Source organism: Danio aesculapii, chromosome 14 (genome assembly GCF_903798145.1).
Source record: "Danio aesculapii chromosome 14, fDanAes4.1, whole genome shotgun sequence".
In the NCBI taxonomy this organism is placed as follows: Eukaryota; Metazoa; Chordata; class Actinopteri; order Cypriniformes; family Danionidae; genus Danio; species Danio aesculapii.
In genome coordinates this window covers 34,683,865-34,700,902 of record NC_079448.1, presented here as the reverse complement: position 1 = coordinate 34,700,902, position 17,038 = coordinate 34,683,865, and the positions used below count along the sequence as shown (strand labels likewise).

At 35.9% G+C, this 17,038-nt stretch overlaps 1 protein-coding gene across 4 annotated transcripts in view; it reads left to right on the top strand.

Annotated features, from left to right (window-relative positions):
* The window catches only part of atp11c (ATPase phospholipid transporting 11C), a 129,280-nt gene that overhangs the window by 37,063 nt on the left and 75,179 nt on the right, over nt 1-17,038 (top strand). For all 4 annotated transcript variants that reach the window (XM_056472579.1, XM_056472577.1, XM_056472575.1 and 1 more), the window contains exons 2-3: nt 9,421-9,540; nt 16,027-16,116. In XM_056472579.1, the coding sequence (XP_056328554.1) occupies nt 9,421-9,540; nt 16,027-16,116 (210 nt within the window). The remainder of the gene's footprint in view (nt 1-9,420; nt 9,541-16,026; nt 16,117-17,038) is intronic.

Below are 17,038 nucleotides of genomic sequence, written 5' to 3'. Positions count from 1 at the left end.
ATGATGCTGCTGTAGTGATCTGTCTGTTGTTGAGTAACTGAGATTTATTTTTGAGGCCTGTCAGTGTTTGCTTAGGGGGTAACCTTGAGATATCGCTGTAACGTTGATCTTGTGGTTAATGACTCCCGATGAGAGGGACACAAGAGAAGATGAGCAAAGATTACATCGAAACACAGGTTCACCGACCTGCACTTTTAACACTGCACCGTAATCGATCACTATCAGAACTGAGCTTTTACTCTAATTCCTAGCATATTTCATCATTATCAATCATTGTGTACCTCAGTATTCAGTTCCCTAAACACGTTTTCTCAAAGAACCTATTTTCTTAGGATCGTCATAGGGTTGAGATTAATTTTATGTTGGTGTGACGAACACTAGTCTAAGAATAATTACCTGAGAAGCTTCATTGCTTGATTTGTCAGAGGTAGAAACACTTAGGAACAGGTTCATTCATCAATTGAACGTGTCAAAGCGATGGGTCTTATTCACATACCATATGTGCTGGGCTATGAATATTTAAAATGTTGTTGTCATTCTTTCCTGGGAAACACGCTGCCATTGTGTGCAAATTTAAGGTTAATTATACAATTGTGTAGAATATATTTATATATACATATAAGTGCAGATTTATTTTTCTCTTTCTGCTAAAAATAGAGAGGGAAATACCACAAAAAAAAAACAGTCTGTTCCAAATCTATCTAATGAACCATTTTATTTTGATGTTTTGTTAATGAGCCCTTATTACGCATTAAAAATGTAATATTTTGATTTTGGGGGTCTCCAACAACAGGCTGATATGCATGCAAGGTCAAAAAACACTTTCATCGTCTTATAATTTGCATATATTTTTACCTAATTATCCTAACGACCCCCTGTATGATTTGTTCAGCGATTCATTTGATCCCAAACCCCTCCTTAGCACGATTTTAATCTGCGCTGATTGGTTCGATGACCCAGTCTGTTGCGATTGGTCAACTGCTTTCAGCGTGAGACAGAGAGAAACGCCCACCACGGCTTATCAACATTGTTGAAGTAGCCAGAGTGCACAGTGTATGTGTGAGCCCAATGCAGTAATGCATTAAAGCAATGCAGTTAAATTATTTTGATACTTGACCGCCACACGTGTGTAGGAACAGCTGACTGTGGCCATAGCTATGACAAAAGGCAGAGGGTCGCGAGCTCACAAACGTATTTAAATCCGTAAAGAAAACAGCACGCGTCGTGCTTTCATCGTGGCTTTTAGATGTGATATGAGAAAATAAAGAGTTAACTAGATACAGTACAAGCCGCGTGAAGCAATTACAAGTAACAAAACACAATTAAATAGATATTTTGCATGCTAGAAAAAAAAAACAAGGAGGCCATTTTAATCGCACTTACTTACACTCGTGAACTGGAGATGGAAACTGGTCCATGAATTGTACACTGATAAAGTTCCTGTCAAGCTCTGACAAAGTCCCAAACATCAATAGTCTTTTCTGATCCTTCCTTTAACAAACGGCCAATGAATCCCGCGTTACAGGATAGATTATTGCATTAATCACCTATTGCATTTTTAAAAACCCATAATATGGGCACTTTAAAACATTTATTTATTTATGTTTGATATAATGATGAAGACAAAGCTTGTAAATATTAAAAGGGAGGTACTGAGTGAGTAAAGGTTTTGATTTTATATTTTTAATATGAATCCAATGTTAATTAAATTATGCCACCCTGTGAAAAGCAAATATATTTACTTAAATACATAATTAAATCATTATGATGATTAATAGCGACAATATAAATACAGGTTTTTGTATTTTCTGTGATTGCACTGACAGCTTTTTGCTCTCTGTCATTGGCCGATCTCTGGCACTGGGAAAGCTGTTCATTTTTCCAATAACTATTGGCAGATGTATCTTTTTTTTTTTGCCATGTCAGCACTGCTGGGTCTAGGAACAAATTCAGTTATAGGAACACCTTTAGTTGGGGAAACTAAATTACGTTACTTCTTAGTAGGCACTTGCCAATCACATAAGGTGCGACCAGTGATGTAAGCCTGAAAGCCCCAAATCTTCAATTTTGAAATGGAATGTGATGAGAGAAAATAATGTGAAATTATAGTCAAACTGACAACATCAATGTAACGTGTTGTAGAGTCTAAAGCCTGATCAGTTTTGGCTTTATTGTTTTAGTAAACGATTTGTTTTTATGTAGGGAAAATTAAAAAGGTTTAAAAATAATGAGGTATCGATTTATGTAAAAAGAGGCTTGTAAGACTCATAAAAGGGATGCTAGGAGTTAGGTGTTTTTTCGTAATTGATACATTAATCTAATCTTGAGGGAACAAGAAACATTATGTTGAATCATACCCTAAACCTTAACTGTAGCGTTCTAATAAATGGGTGTTTGTGCATTCAATTTTAAGATCTTGTCTGAAGGTCTTTCCTTGTGCTCGCTTTCAGACATTGTCTGGGCACATTTTTATGACACAATTTTCCTGGAATAGCCTTTTTTTGCACCATTTACCATTTGGAAAATTCCTCCAGGTGCTGAACAACACAGGCTGCATGAAAATAATCATCATTCGAAGAGTCACCCCCTCCAAAGGCCTTTTTCCTCTCTTCCTAGCCCTTTCCCAGGCGGCGGTTGATGTATTACTAATGAAATGAAGAGAGCATATCTGAGCAAGCGTCCAACCTAAAGGGCCCACACTGAATCATTCACTTCTATGTAGTATTTTGACCTTTCTGTGAAATGCTGAAACGGCAGCTCTCACACACAAGCCTCGTCACAGCCCTGATACCCTTATAATTCTGTTTAGATGTTACACAGGTCCACGTCCGTTTGCCTTATTTCCGATGCCCTGGGCTGTGTTCCTTTACGCCGGGTGGCATTTGGAGGTGGATTCAATCCCCTGAGCTCTGGAACCTGTGCCATTTCCTCTCTTCTCACACCTGCCCCTCCTCTCTCCGTTTTAGACCAGCCTGCTTCATCCGGGACCAGGAACGCACCACATACCACATGCTGATGTGTGAAGAATCGTCACGCTTCACAAAAACTTACGTAATCCAAGGCTCTTCCCAACCGGAGAGACTCTGAATAGACAGATTGAGACGCCATGTATGTTTTCAAAAGAAGCCGAATCGAGGGCAGATCCAGGGGGAGACACGAAGATGATGTAGATGAAAAAGGGAGCATCCGTCGTTGTCTGTTTAAAATTGCTGTCTCTTCTGAGTCAGAATGTGGATGAGGGAGACTTGTATGTAGAAGATTTGCATCTACTTTTGCTGTACAAACTCTTGTTTCCTGATGCCCTGTGCAGCGCTCTTGTTCGCCACTGACACGTACTGATGCACTGTGATTGAGTTCTCAGGTGATGAATAGACTGATGTGAGCGATTCGGGCAGATATGCGAGCGCACAGGATCAGCGTGTTATCTGATACACAGCGTAAGTCCTGTCGGCGAGTAGCTGAACACGTCCGGACAGGTTGTGACAGCACTTAGCCTGTGGCTTGATGCCTACCATCCCTCTACCTGACGGTGCGGAGGTGTAGAACAGATGACCCAAGATCCCAGATGGAGGAATGGCCTGTATGCTAGCATGCTCAAGCTGTGGCTTGCATTAAACCCTCAAGACTCTTTCTCTCAATTCCTTCTGAATTATTTACAACAGCAGTTACAGTAGCATCCCGGGGAACACTGGGGAGGGGTGTGCGAATGAGTGGGTGGTGGGTGGGGTAGACGTGTGGTGCTGAAAGCCTGCCGAGACATGATGACGTCATGTGTTGTCTTCATCGAGACCCTTGGAGACTGCGAAATGGAGGTGTTGGGGAGTGACTTACCAAGCGTAGACGAAAATACCTGATATAATGTCAACGAAATATAGCTCAATGAATTTATTTTATTAAATCATCATCTTTGCATCATTGTTGTTTTAATGCTGTCTTTTTTTCTTTTCTTTTACTAAACTGTCCAGATTTATTCACATGACTCCTATTGTCTGAACCAGCTATCTTTTTCCATTGTAGAACTGCAATGCTTAATTCATTTATTCATTCATTTTCCATCAGCTTAGTCCCTTTAATAATCGGGGGTCGCTAGGACTGTGGGGGAAACCGGAGCACCCGGAGGAAACCCACGCGAACATGGGAAGAACATGCAAACTCTACACAGAAACACCAACTGGCCCAACACCATCACCAAACCAGCGACTTTCTTGTTGTGAGGCGACAGTGCTAACCACTGAGCTAACATGTCGCTATATGCAGTTCATTCTCATGAAATGTTTTGTCTTTACTGAAGTTTGATCTAATTAGTCTCAGAACTATTCTAGTTAACCTATATTTTTATCTCAAATGGTCCACTTTCTAATGTCTTATGCAAAGTCCAAATTAATTTACATAACATTACCCAACATTAACAATATATAGTTTCAGCAGCGATATCACATTGTGATACTGGCCAATACTCACATCGCAGGATCTGCAATATCAAGATGGCATTATAATTAACCAGGAACCACAGTTCTGAACACGTAATTTATGGAGTCGTTTAAGTTTAACTCGAACCTATAGTTTAAAGGATTTTTTTTATTAGGTTCTGATTTGAAGGCCTGTGACTAAGAGTTTAAGTGAATTTAAACCATTTGGGCACAAGAAATGATAAAGTAAGCTGTTTCAAGCAAAGGTTAACTGTGTTAAATTAATAATAAAATGAGGACTATACAGTGTTGTTTAATATTTGTTTATTTCACTGCTGAACCTCAATACTGTTGGAATTCACAGAAAGCCCTAAAGCACTGTTTATTTCATTTTACATTTGTTCTATTGTTTTAACTTGTTGTATTTATTTGTTTATTTGAGTTTGTATATGTTTTTACAATTTTGTATATTTTATGTTAATTTTATAGACCTTATTCTTCAATGTGGAATTGTGCTCGTTTTTGCGATCGTTTTAGAACTTCTGATTCAGTTCCCTATGGGAGAAATAACTAGGAATAATAAACGGTAGAAAACGGTCAAAGTACTTACTCTACAAACAAGTGTTTGCATGACCCAACACAGACAAAATAGAATAATATAATAAGATATCATCAGTTTGCAACATCAAGCAGCAAAATGAGCTGTTTTTAACATCTAAAAATGAATGGAATTGAATAAGACCGGAAGTCTCAAGCCAAAGCGATTCAAATGGCTCTTCCCCCTCGTACACGGAGAATAAGGTGAATACTTCCTATACAGACATGCCAATCAATGTAAAATTATCTTTCCAAATAGTCTTTTTAACCGTATTAATATTGCAATATGTAATGCAGAAAAACATATCATCGCAATGTCAGTTGTTTTCCAAAGTCGTGCAGCTCTATTTACCGTTCTCTCTCATTTATGCAGTGTTTTTTTTTACTGCTGTGCCAACAGGCCTATTTTCACAGGTGGTATATAGTGTATGGATCATGTCCTCTTCCCCGTCATTGTTAAACCTCCACACAAGAATCACCTCACTTACACACAAACTGGAAATCTACCATTAACCCCTTTCTTTGGTGGATGAATAATAATAGACTATCTGTATAAGTAATAATAGACTGGTTCTATATGGACGGAATCATACAGCAAATAGCATGGGTGGTCTTCAGTCAGTCACTTGTCTGTAATCTGAAGCACAGCCTGAGATGCGCAATAGATAATCTATGAATGACTGTAGCCGAAACACTGTTTATAGTACTGGGAAGTCTAGGTTTATTCTGTTAATCTTTGTTTAGAACTATAAAGTCTTGATTTAGTTTCATTCCAGTGAAGCATGTTGTTCTAAATGACCACTTTATATGCATCTATTGGAAGTCTACTTCAAGTTTTTTTCAGAAGCATACTTCAATCAAGATGTGCAAATTAGGGTTATTCCAGTTGTGTTTTTGCATCTAATGTCAATGCTGTCAATTTATGATTAAATTAACATCATATGTGTTTGTCACACTTTTTAAATGTATTTGTTTTGCTTAATTTGATCATTCATTCATTCAATGTTTTTGTGCTGGGATTATATTTTGTGCCTTCATCAGTTACATATTCAAAAATATATTGCCAATTGAGTATTTTAAATGCAGCTTGCTCTTTTTAGTAACTTGTCATGGAGTTGTCTGTGTTTTCACAAGAGTAGCTTGATTTTGCTATTTAAATATACTCAGCTTGTAGCTTATCAGTGTTTCATTTCACAGTTTCATTTCACAGTATCGTCCTCTGCTCTGCTGGATAGTTAACTGTCACAGTTTTATCTGGTTTTGTTGTGGGTAGATGTGAAGCGTTTGCACTCCGCTACCCCCTCTTCTGTGAAAAAACCATAATCAAGCCAATGTTGACCATAGGCCACAAAAGAGAAAAAGCTTGCAGAGATCTGGCTTCCTGGCTGTCCATCACCATGCGTGTGTTGTGCCAACGTTTCCTCCGGCAATCCAGAGCTTACACAGCTCCAAGTCAAGTCGCTGCCCTTTACAGGAATGTCCTGAGTCACAAATTTGACCACAGGGGAAGCAGACAGGCCTGTTCCAGTATTTCCTAGGGAGTTTTTAGTGCGGGCAGACAACAATACACTCACCGCCACACACAATCTGGATTTACCAAACAGTACCATTCTGTGCAGCTGAATACTAAATGGAATTTTACCATAAATAATGAATATCTTTAATTTTAGTCTCACAAGCTTTCAGCCACTTTTTGATTGATACATTTGACATTTTTGATAACTAATTAATTTAGTGTCATTTAAATTTGAGATTTGTTAATAACCAAATTATATTGGTCTGTCTTTTCGCAAACGAAAGACAAGCCGTCTGTTCATTATGTTTGTATTACTTGACGGTACGGTCTGTTTATCTTATCATATTCTGCTCAGGCTTCCCAGCGCTGGAAAAAATGATGATTTGTTTTGCCATGGCACTGTAGATTCAGCATCTTCACAGCATCTCTGCTGAATACCATTGCGGGAAACGTTGTGTTCTGTTCACTGACTATTTTTCTGAATACTCAGCCCAGCAACTTCCTGTGCTGTTTTCCTCATAAACACTTCCTGTGTTGTGTGCGGATGACCACATATCCTCTTGACCATTGCAATAAAACCACAACAACATGCAATTACATGCGTCTATAAAGGTGAGATTTCTGAACTGTCGAACAAAACAGGCTCGTCCAGTGTCAGGAGCTAGATCATACCTCAGCTTGTGGGATTGACCCGCCTGACCTTTGTTATACTTGGCTGCGTCTCTCAGTAAATTTGGAGCGGTGCTAAAAGATGCTCTGCAAAGCTTTGCAAACAACCCAGACCTTTTGTTTATTGTTTGATGAAGAGGGTTTCATTTGTCCTCAGTAATCTGCCAGTGATTTCCAACTAACTCCCAGAAGGAAAACAGATCCCTATATAATAAATGCATATTTTTTTCATATTTATTTTGGTAACAAAACAATTTTTGATGAATAAGTAAAACACCAACACCATGAAAGACAAGAATTCATGTTTGTTTTTTTGTTTTTTTAAGATTTTTGTTGGATTGAGAGGGGGACTGCGAACCGGGATTTGAACTCCAATGGAAAAACAGTTGCACTGCATGTCAGTGAACTGCTCAAAAGGCTATCGGCACCAACACATTTTCATTTATGGTGAACTTGAGAAAAAAATCAAGTCTGCAGGACATTGAAATAAGCATGAAAATAATCAACCTTATACAAAAGATACAATACAGTGCTTCCCACAAATTTGAAATATACTTGTGGTGGTAGCCGGATTGAAACGCACCATTTAACACACCAAAGTAGAAAAAGACTGTTGAAATAAAAAGAAGTCCACTATTTCTCTTACTTTTATGCTATTCAGGAGCCATGTGCTCCCAGTGACAGGTAAAATCTGCTTCTCTCCCTCTTTCAAGATCAAAACAAACTTTGATTGCAAAGCATTTTAGATATGTGTATAAAATAGCCTATGTAGTATAGCCAAATGACATACAGCAAATGAGATATAAATGACAGAAAAAGGAATAAATATCTCTAATGTGACAATATCTCAAAAAATTATAATAATTACAAGATTAAAACATGTAGATTACTTAAATAAGGTAAATGCGTTGATTTACTAATCGTGTACATATGTTTTGCAGCCAGTTTAGAATATATTTTACAGTCATTTTGTATATACACATATACACATTGAGTATTGTAAAGTTTTTCTGAGTAAAAATAATACTGAGAGATGCAAAAATGAATTATTTAATGTTTCCCTCGCTCTTGTGAATGTGCGTGCGCTGTCAGCTGCGAAGCCAATCGAATGTAGGTTTAAGTAAAAAGGTAATGCAAAAACGCATACGATTAACGACAGCTTTAGAAAACAAAAGCCGATTCCCGGACATTCTAGGAGATTTAGAAATCCAGGCCGGACAATTTTTTTAAGTGCCAAAAAGGCACATCTCTATGAGTCTACAGAGCATGTGAGATTGTTTGTAGGAGTGGTGACAAGTCTCGCGCACAGAGAACGAAATGGGTAAGAGAAGATTTTTCACTACTTAATCAATCGCAGATGTTTAGTTTTATTGGGCAGATATAAAATAGTGTAAAAGGATAATGATAATAATAGTAAAAAAAAAAAGTGTTACTAAATAAACTTGGGTGGCTGTTATTATACCTCGGCGGGCCGCCCAAGTAAAGTCTATATGTGGGAAGCACTGCATTATATCTAAATCTAGTCCATCAAAATCTGTTATAAGTCTACAGTATCTGTTAATCAGATGGAATACATGTTATCAGTGTTACATTGACCTTTTAAATCAGAAGATTTTATTAGTGTCAGCAAACAGAATAGCAAAACTAACTGTTCAGTGATGTTACCCTGACAACCCTCTTCCGTTTTGACATTGGCCAGATTTGTGACATTGTTTCTGCTGATGTTGCTACCAATGCAACCTAAGTGACTTTTAAATCAGAAGATTTGACAACAACACCAGTGTCACCAAACACAACAGCAAAAATAACTTCTATCAAATCCGTTTGACATTGGCCAGACTTATGCCATTGTTTCTGCTTATGGTTGCATAATGTTACTATAGTGACATTTTTAAGCACAAGATTTCACAATTACAGCAACGCTTCCATACAAAAGGGCAAAAATAACTAGTGTTATGAAACATGGACCCCAAAAACTCCTACTATCTGACATTAGGCCATTGTTTCTGCTGATGTTGCTACATTTTATATCTTAGTGAATCTGAAAATTTCACCATACAAACACCATACACCAGTGCCAATAAACACAATAGCAACAATAACAAAAACTCCTTCTGTTTGACATTGGTTAGACTTTTGTCTTTGCTTCTGCTGATGTTGCAGTGTCAAACTCACCACAATGTTCATGCGAATGATCTTTGATTCTCCTTTTCCTTTACCTGTGTATAGTGTGGAGGAGACGAGAGGCGAGTGGACAGCAGGACAATCTATGTAGGACATCGGCCGTGTCCGGACACCGAGGCCTTCATCCCCCCCAAATTCTGTGACAACAGGATTGTGTCCTCCAAGGTAACTTTTAGTATTTGTTATACTGTAGCTCGTCACGAATCTGAAAGCGCAAGCTGAGCCATTGCTTAACCTGCTGCAGTGTAATCAGATTTTTTGCAGGATAACGGCATTAGGGGTTTGCTAGCTCCCGACAAGAGCTTGTTTGTAATTTTCTTTAGCTCGTAATTAGCAAGTCTTGTTTAATGCCATGGCAACTGCACCACAGCGTCGACACATAAGAGATGTGTGTTAGCGGCAGCATGTGGAGAGCATGACTCCAGCACACTTTCCTCAAGCCCTGGCGTTCAGCCACCTGTTCCTCCAGGTGTAAAGAGGCTGTTGAGACCCTTGCTGCATCTGGGCCCAGAAATCCCTGTGAATTTTCTCCCCCTATTCTTCTATCATTCACTTTTTGCCAACTGCAGTGCATCCCACCACCTTCTTCCACCCGACACAGCAACCCTAATTTGCCCAACAGAGCAGCGCTTGAGATCCGGCTGATAAATACATAGTTGCAATTAACGCTCAAGTGTTCAGGGTGGTTGCCTCTGCCCCCTTTAATCTTGTGGGACTTCCTGAATCTCCTCATTCAGTCGATAGATGAAGAGTGTTTTAAGATACTAAAGGAAGAAACAAGGGAGTAAGAAGTAATAGATTTATCAGACCTGTGGCCGTGCTGTGGTATCCGCTGATCAATTTTTCTTTGGCGTAAAGCTCTAAACACACTTTAATTACCTGCGCTGCAATGTTTACCCTTCTCCATGCACCTGCTTTGCATATTCACACTTAGACTCACAGTAACCCATTCTCCACAATGCCCCTTGCATCCTGTTTTCCCTCTAAAATGGGAACAGTGCCACAGCTTCTTGAGTTCACCTCAGTATAACATCTGCTCTGTTAGAAATGATGATGTATTCCCTTTTATCTTATTGCTGGTGCCCCAAACTGCCCTCTTTCTCACTTTCCTCACCCTTGGTGATGCATTATTTAGCACTGATGGTTATATTAGATGGCAGTAGCTGTCCACCTTTTTCTGTCTTTCTCTCTCTATCTCCCCTCCCACATTATTCAGTCAGTATTTGCATTTATTCTGGGTTGTATTGCTTAGTATTTGGCTTGTTTGGTAGTAGACATTCTGTACTCCTCCAAAGCATTTTTGTGTATTTTATGCATTATGGAATTAATGTCTTTATTAAGCAAATACTTTTGTAAAGAAGTGTTTCATAACTTAATATTATTATTTCAATTATATTAAACATAATCTATTTTTCTTTTTTTAATAACAAAAAATAAGATTGCCGTGCTTCCCACAGGTTTAAAATATATTTGCAGTGTTAGCTGGATTGAAACACACCTTTTACCCATGGCAAGTGAAAAATAATGTGATTTTTGACTAAAAGTTTATTTATTGTGACACTTTTATACACCGTTTCTTTTCAATGGGTTAAAGTTTTTTTTAAAAGGTGAAGAATAATGTAGAAAGGTGATTAAAAAAAATCCACTATTTCTCTTACTTTTGCTATTAAAGAGCCATGTGCACCCATTGACAGGTAAAAGCTGATCTCTCTCTCTCTATCAAGTTTAGCTTGCTTTATTGGCATGACATTTTGTACAGTAAAGCCAAAGCATTTTAGATATGTATAAAGTATGTAATATATTAACATCATCAAATTCATCAAATATTCGGAGTGTGACGAGATCTTGTGCTGCAAGTTCTTGCGAAATTAGTGAGGTGAAAAGTTGTCCCGTGCATTGTGACTGTAGCATGTCATTTACTTCATAGAACTCATTAAAATAGAAGTAAAAAAAACATTAATGACATGTTTTTTTTTAAGCACCTAAATAGTTTTTTTTTTTTTTTTTTTTTTTAGTTGAATAAAATATTATATTTACCATTCATATATTTTATCAGTGAGGATTTCTTAAAAATAGTATAAAAATCTTCTCGTTCTCGAGAACCCAATCTTTTATAAATAAATAACTATATATATATATATATATATATATATATATATATATATATATATATATATATATACAGTATATTATATAGATAATAAATATTTTCCCCAACATTAATTTGGATGTTCAAATGTTTGGTTTGTGATCTTTATTTTTATTTATTTTTTGTTAGTTTAATTCCAAATTTGGCTTTGGTGTTGACCAATCTAATGTAAAGCGTCCTATAGCAAATATTAATGTAAAAAAGAACTGTTTCTTCTCATTCTCGTGAATCCAATCTTGTGTCTCGTCTCATTAAGTAAGCTTCTTGTCACACCCTGATAAAATATACAGCAAATGAGAAATATATGACTGTAAAAAACAATGCAAAAAATTATAATAATTACAAAAATAACAAGTGTAGCTTATTTAAATAAGGCAGATTAGTTACTTAACCATTTCTAATGGTGTTCAAATCTTTTGCATCCAGTAAATGTCATTTTGTTCTCTCCGAGTATATAGACTGGCTTATTAAAAAATTAGGCTAAGTATTTAATGTTTCTCTTGCTCTCGCGCAGTCAACTGTGAGGCCAAGCGAAAATTGACGTAAAAAATAAAAAGGTAAATTTAAATGAAAATTTAATTTAACTACGATTAACAACAACTTTAGAAAGCGAAAGCATATGTCAAATCCCCAACATTTTAGGAAACCCCGACCGAATGCATTTTTTGAGTGCCCAAAAGGCATGTCTCTGTGGGTCTGCAGAGCATGTGAGTCTGTGGAAGTGTTGACAGGTCTCGCGCAAACACAACGAGCAGTACATAGCGTAGGGTAAAAGAAGATTTTCTACTGGATAATAGATCGTGAATGATCATCAAATATACTTGGGTAGCTATGAATATATCTTGGCGGCTCGCCCAAGACAAGTCTATGAGTTGGATTGTATATATGTATTTTGTATATATGGATACTGATGAATCTAAACTAGAGTTTTTTTATACAGTGTTATATATATATATATGTTTATATATATATATATATATATATATATATATATATATATATATATATATATATATATATATATATATATATATATATATATATATATATATATATATATATATATATATATATATATATGTTTATATATATATATATATATATATGTGTTTATATATATATATATATATATATATATATATATATATATATATATATATATATATATATATATATGTTTATATATATATATGTTTATATATATATATATATATATATATATATATATATATATATATATATATATATATATATATATATATATATATATATATATATATATATATATATATGTTTATATATATATATATATATATATATATATATATATATATATATATATATATATATATATATGGGTCACCTAATATCTTTGGGAATTGAAGGATAATGCATTTTAAATTTAAACGCGTTACAGAATACACGCTACAAAATTTCTACAAAATTGTATTATTTGTATGATTCTCTTGATTCCCCCCCCCCCCATTTATATATATATATATATATATATATATATATATATATATATATATATATATATATATATATATAATAGTTTTTTACATATGTATAAAAATATTTTTCCCAACATTAATTTGGGTGTTCAAATGTTTGGTTTGTGATGTTTAAATTTTTTATTTATTTTTTTGTTTAATTTTTTTAATTAAATTCAGTCCTAAAGATTTATGTTTACTGTTATTGATAAACTATTAAAATATGCTTTAATGTGCAATTTATTCTTGTGATTGCAAAACTGATCTAGTTGCCATTACTCCATTCTTTATTATCCTGTGTTACATGATTCTTCAGGAAACAATCTAATATGCTGATTTGAGCATTTCTTGTGAAACTGCATTTATTAGAAATGAAAATATTTAGAAGCATTATAAATGCCTTCATACACATCAGTTTAATATGGTCTTGCTGTGTAAATGTATTATTATTATTATTGATCTAAAATTTGTATTTATATAAACATATTTTAGTCATGAATCAAATAATAACATAAAAATATAAAGTATTTCCGCTATACTTTTGTATTTAATTCTGCCTTAAACTTTGATCTTAACTGTTAATCACGAACTAATGTGCTGCTGTCTTGAACATTTCAAAGACGAGACACTGCCAAACGGATCAGGTGGCAGGTTCCTCTTTCTGGGGTTCACCGAACGGAGGCGATAAGTCACTAATCCAAATCAATGTAATACCTGCTGGCCCAGGGAGCTGCTGCTGCCCGGTCACACACACACGCACGCACACATCAGAGAGCTGGAGCTATTGAAGTCTTCTCAGCTCCTTCTCCCAGAACAGCACAAACACACCAGCTGATGAATATTGAATGCATTTAATCCTTTCTCCAGCTTTTCTTCAGCATGTGGCTTTACGCTCACATCGCTGTAAGGGAGTAGTTCACATAAAAGTCATAATTGCTTTCAAAATCATGTCGGTGCAGTTTTTATGGAATAGCCATGTTAATAAAGGCTTTTTACGTGGTTTTTTTTCACTTTTTGACTTCAAAATTGCTTTATTTGAAGAAGAATGACGCTTAAAATGGACAGAAATGTACAATAATTGACAAATTGTATCATAAATGAATTAACTATAAATTCAGCCAATATTATTTAGCCAATGCATCTTCTCAAGGCATGCAGTCTTAACACCAGCACTTCATGTTCATATATATATATATATATAGAGTTATAGTTACAGTTATAATTTTGTGAGGTAAAAATATAAAAAGGGGGCCATTGGATTTGTTATAGCTCCAGAGCCCAATGTGTTCTTAATCCAGCCATGCTTGCAAGGTACTATTTCAATTGTATTAAACGTATAAAAAATGAGATAGTATTTTACATATATACACAGTAATTTTTCACAGTGATTATTCAGAGAAATTTCAACTAAATTTATTATTTTTATGTTGATATTACCTATTTATTAAAAATTTTAAAATATTTTTCCTCAATATATTAATTTGGATGTACAAATAATTGGTCTCTGATCTTTATTTATTTATTATAATTTTTTTTTGTTAGATTAGTTCCAGCTTTGACTTTGGTACTAACTAATCTAATGTATATGCACAAATATATTAATGTAAAGCATGCTATAACAAATATTAATGCAAAAGAAAGAAATCTGACAGGTGTACTCCTTTTCATTCAGCCCTCCTTAGTGCTAAGCTAATCTGCGCTGATTGGTCTGATGACCCAGCCTGTTGAGATTGGTCGTCTGCATTCAGCACGAGACGGAAACGTCCACCACCATAACAAACAGACTGTAACACAGTAACGCATACAACAGTAAAACAGAGTATGTGTGAGCCCAATGCAGGAATGCAATAGAGTATATGCTGGTGTTTAACTGCATTGCTTTGTTATAACTTGGGTTAGGGTTAAGAATAAAGACACACATTCAGTATTAATCCACACAATGGCAAAAGTTGAACTATTTTAAAATTGACCACACTGCGTGTGTAGGAACAGCTGATGGTGGCAATAGCAAAGGCAAACCGCAGAGGATCGCGCGAGAGAAACGCATTTAAATCGGTAAAGGAAGAAGTGTGTGCCGCGTTTTTAATATGGTTTTGTATGCAATATGAATAACCCCATACAGATTTAACCTGAGAGATGCATTACAAGCATTACATACGTGATAACAAGCTGCACGGAGCGATTACAAATTACAACACACAATTAAACACATATTTTGCGAACTAAACAAAACGAGGCAACCATTTTAATTACACATAAATGTTATGATCTGGAGGAAGAAGACTGATCCATATGAACTGTAACAGTTACTGACAAAGTCCTATACATAATAGTCTCTGCTGCTCCTTCCTTTAATAGCAAATGACCGAGGAATCTCGCGTCCCAGCGTAGATTATTGAATCAAAAATTTGAAAAATGACAGGAACAAACACAGCACTAGGTTGGCTATACTGTGGTGTTATTGTGAAAATGAACTTTAACCCTTTATTCCCCTCAGCTGAATCTCCATCTGTCAGTGATTGTCATCTTCGTGTCATGATCACTCCCCGTGAACCCCTGTGCTCTGCTAGTGTCTGAAGGGAAAGGCGCGTTCATGTTTTACCGGAATCGGCACTTCATATTTGGTGATGTAACGTATCGACGTCGACGCGTTCAAGCAAACGATTCGAACTCAAAATGATTAATTTACTAGACTCTTAGTCAACTAATTCAGTAGTTTTAAAGACGGTGCACTTTCAGATTTAAACCTCAGCTGGATGTTTTTATTCACTTAGTGCTGTTACACACTGCATGGAAGGTCAATTAATAAAAATAAACACCAACAGAATCTCAAATTATATGACTTCTATTGTGATTGAAGCTAAATTAATAAATCCAAACAATAGCTTAGTGTGCAAAAGGAGAACTATCGCTTCAAAACCACTACAAATGATTATTGTTGGTCATTTGTCTGCTTTCAGGTGTTTAAACGGTCACTCTTTAACTGTTTCTTCTTTTTTACTTCCTCAGTACACCGTGTGGAACTTCCTGCCAAAGAACCTGTTCGAGCAGTTCAGAAGAATTGCAAATTTTTACTTCCTCATCATATTCCTGGTGCAGGTAAGTGAGTGCATTTGATCGGCCATAAGTGTTTTCAGTTCCCAAAGAGACCAGCTTCTGTGTGTGTGTGTGCGCATGCGTGCGTGCGTGAGAGAGAGTGTGTGTGTGTGTGTGTGTGTAAGAGTGTGTGTGTGTGTGAGAAAGAGTGTGTGTGTGTGTGTGTGTGTGTGAGAGTGTGTTTATGCATGACTCATAGCCTGGCTGGTTTTGCCCAGTGCTGATCTGATGTCAGTGGACCTGTGACAATGGCAGAAGGGGAGACAGCGAGACAGGGGAAGCCTCCGCTCTGCTCCATAAAAGCACACAGAGACGACCTTAGTTAAACTGAAAAGTGGAAGCGTATCAACAGTTGATGGCGTTTAGCGAAGTGTGTGTGTTTAATAAAGAGTAACAGCGCATTGATGAAGAGCATATGGTGTTGTTGGTGTCAGGTGCATGAGAAGTGAGAAATGAAAGGCATGGTTTGACACTCTATTTGACAGCTCGGTTTGTTTGTGCGATATGTTTAGGGTAATTATTTATGAAAGCATGGTGGCATCATGGGATGTACTTTGCTATTTGAACTTGTTTTTCATTTTTTATGTATTTTGCTGTTTAAAAGTTATCAAACATGAATCGCTTGTGCTCAGTAAGGCTCCTTTTATTTAATTAAAAATACAGTTAAACAGCTATATTTTAAAAACGGTAGTATTTTTACTAATTAAAATGTTTGTTTTCTGTTTTGACATATTGTAAAATGTGATTGGATTCCTATAGCAGCCATTACTTCAGACTTCAGTGTTGCATGATTTTTCAGAGATGCACATTTTAAGAGTTTTACTGATTAGATCAGTGTTGAAACTGTTATGCAGCTTAATGAATTAATTTAAGCAGTTTATTGTCCTGCCAGAGTACTTTTATCATTATTAAAAACAATTCTGAG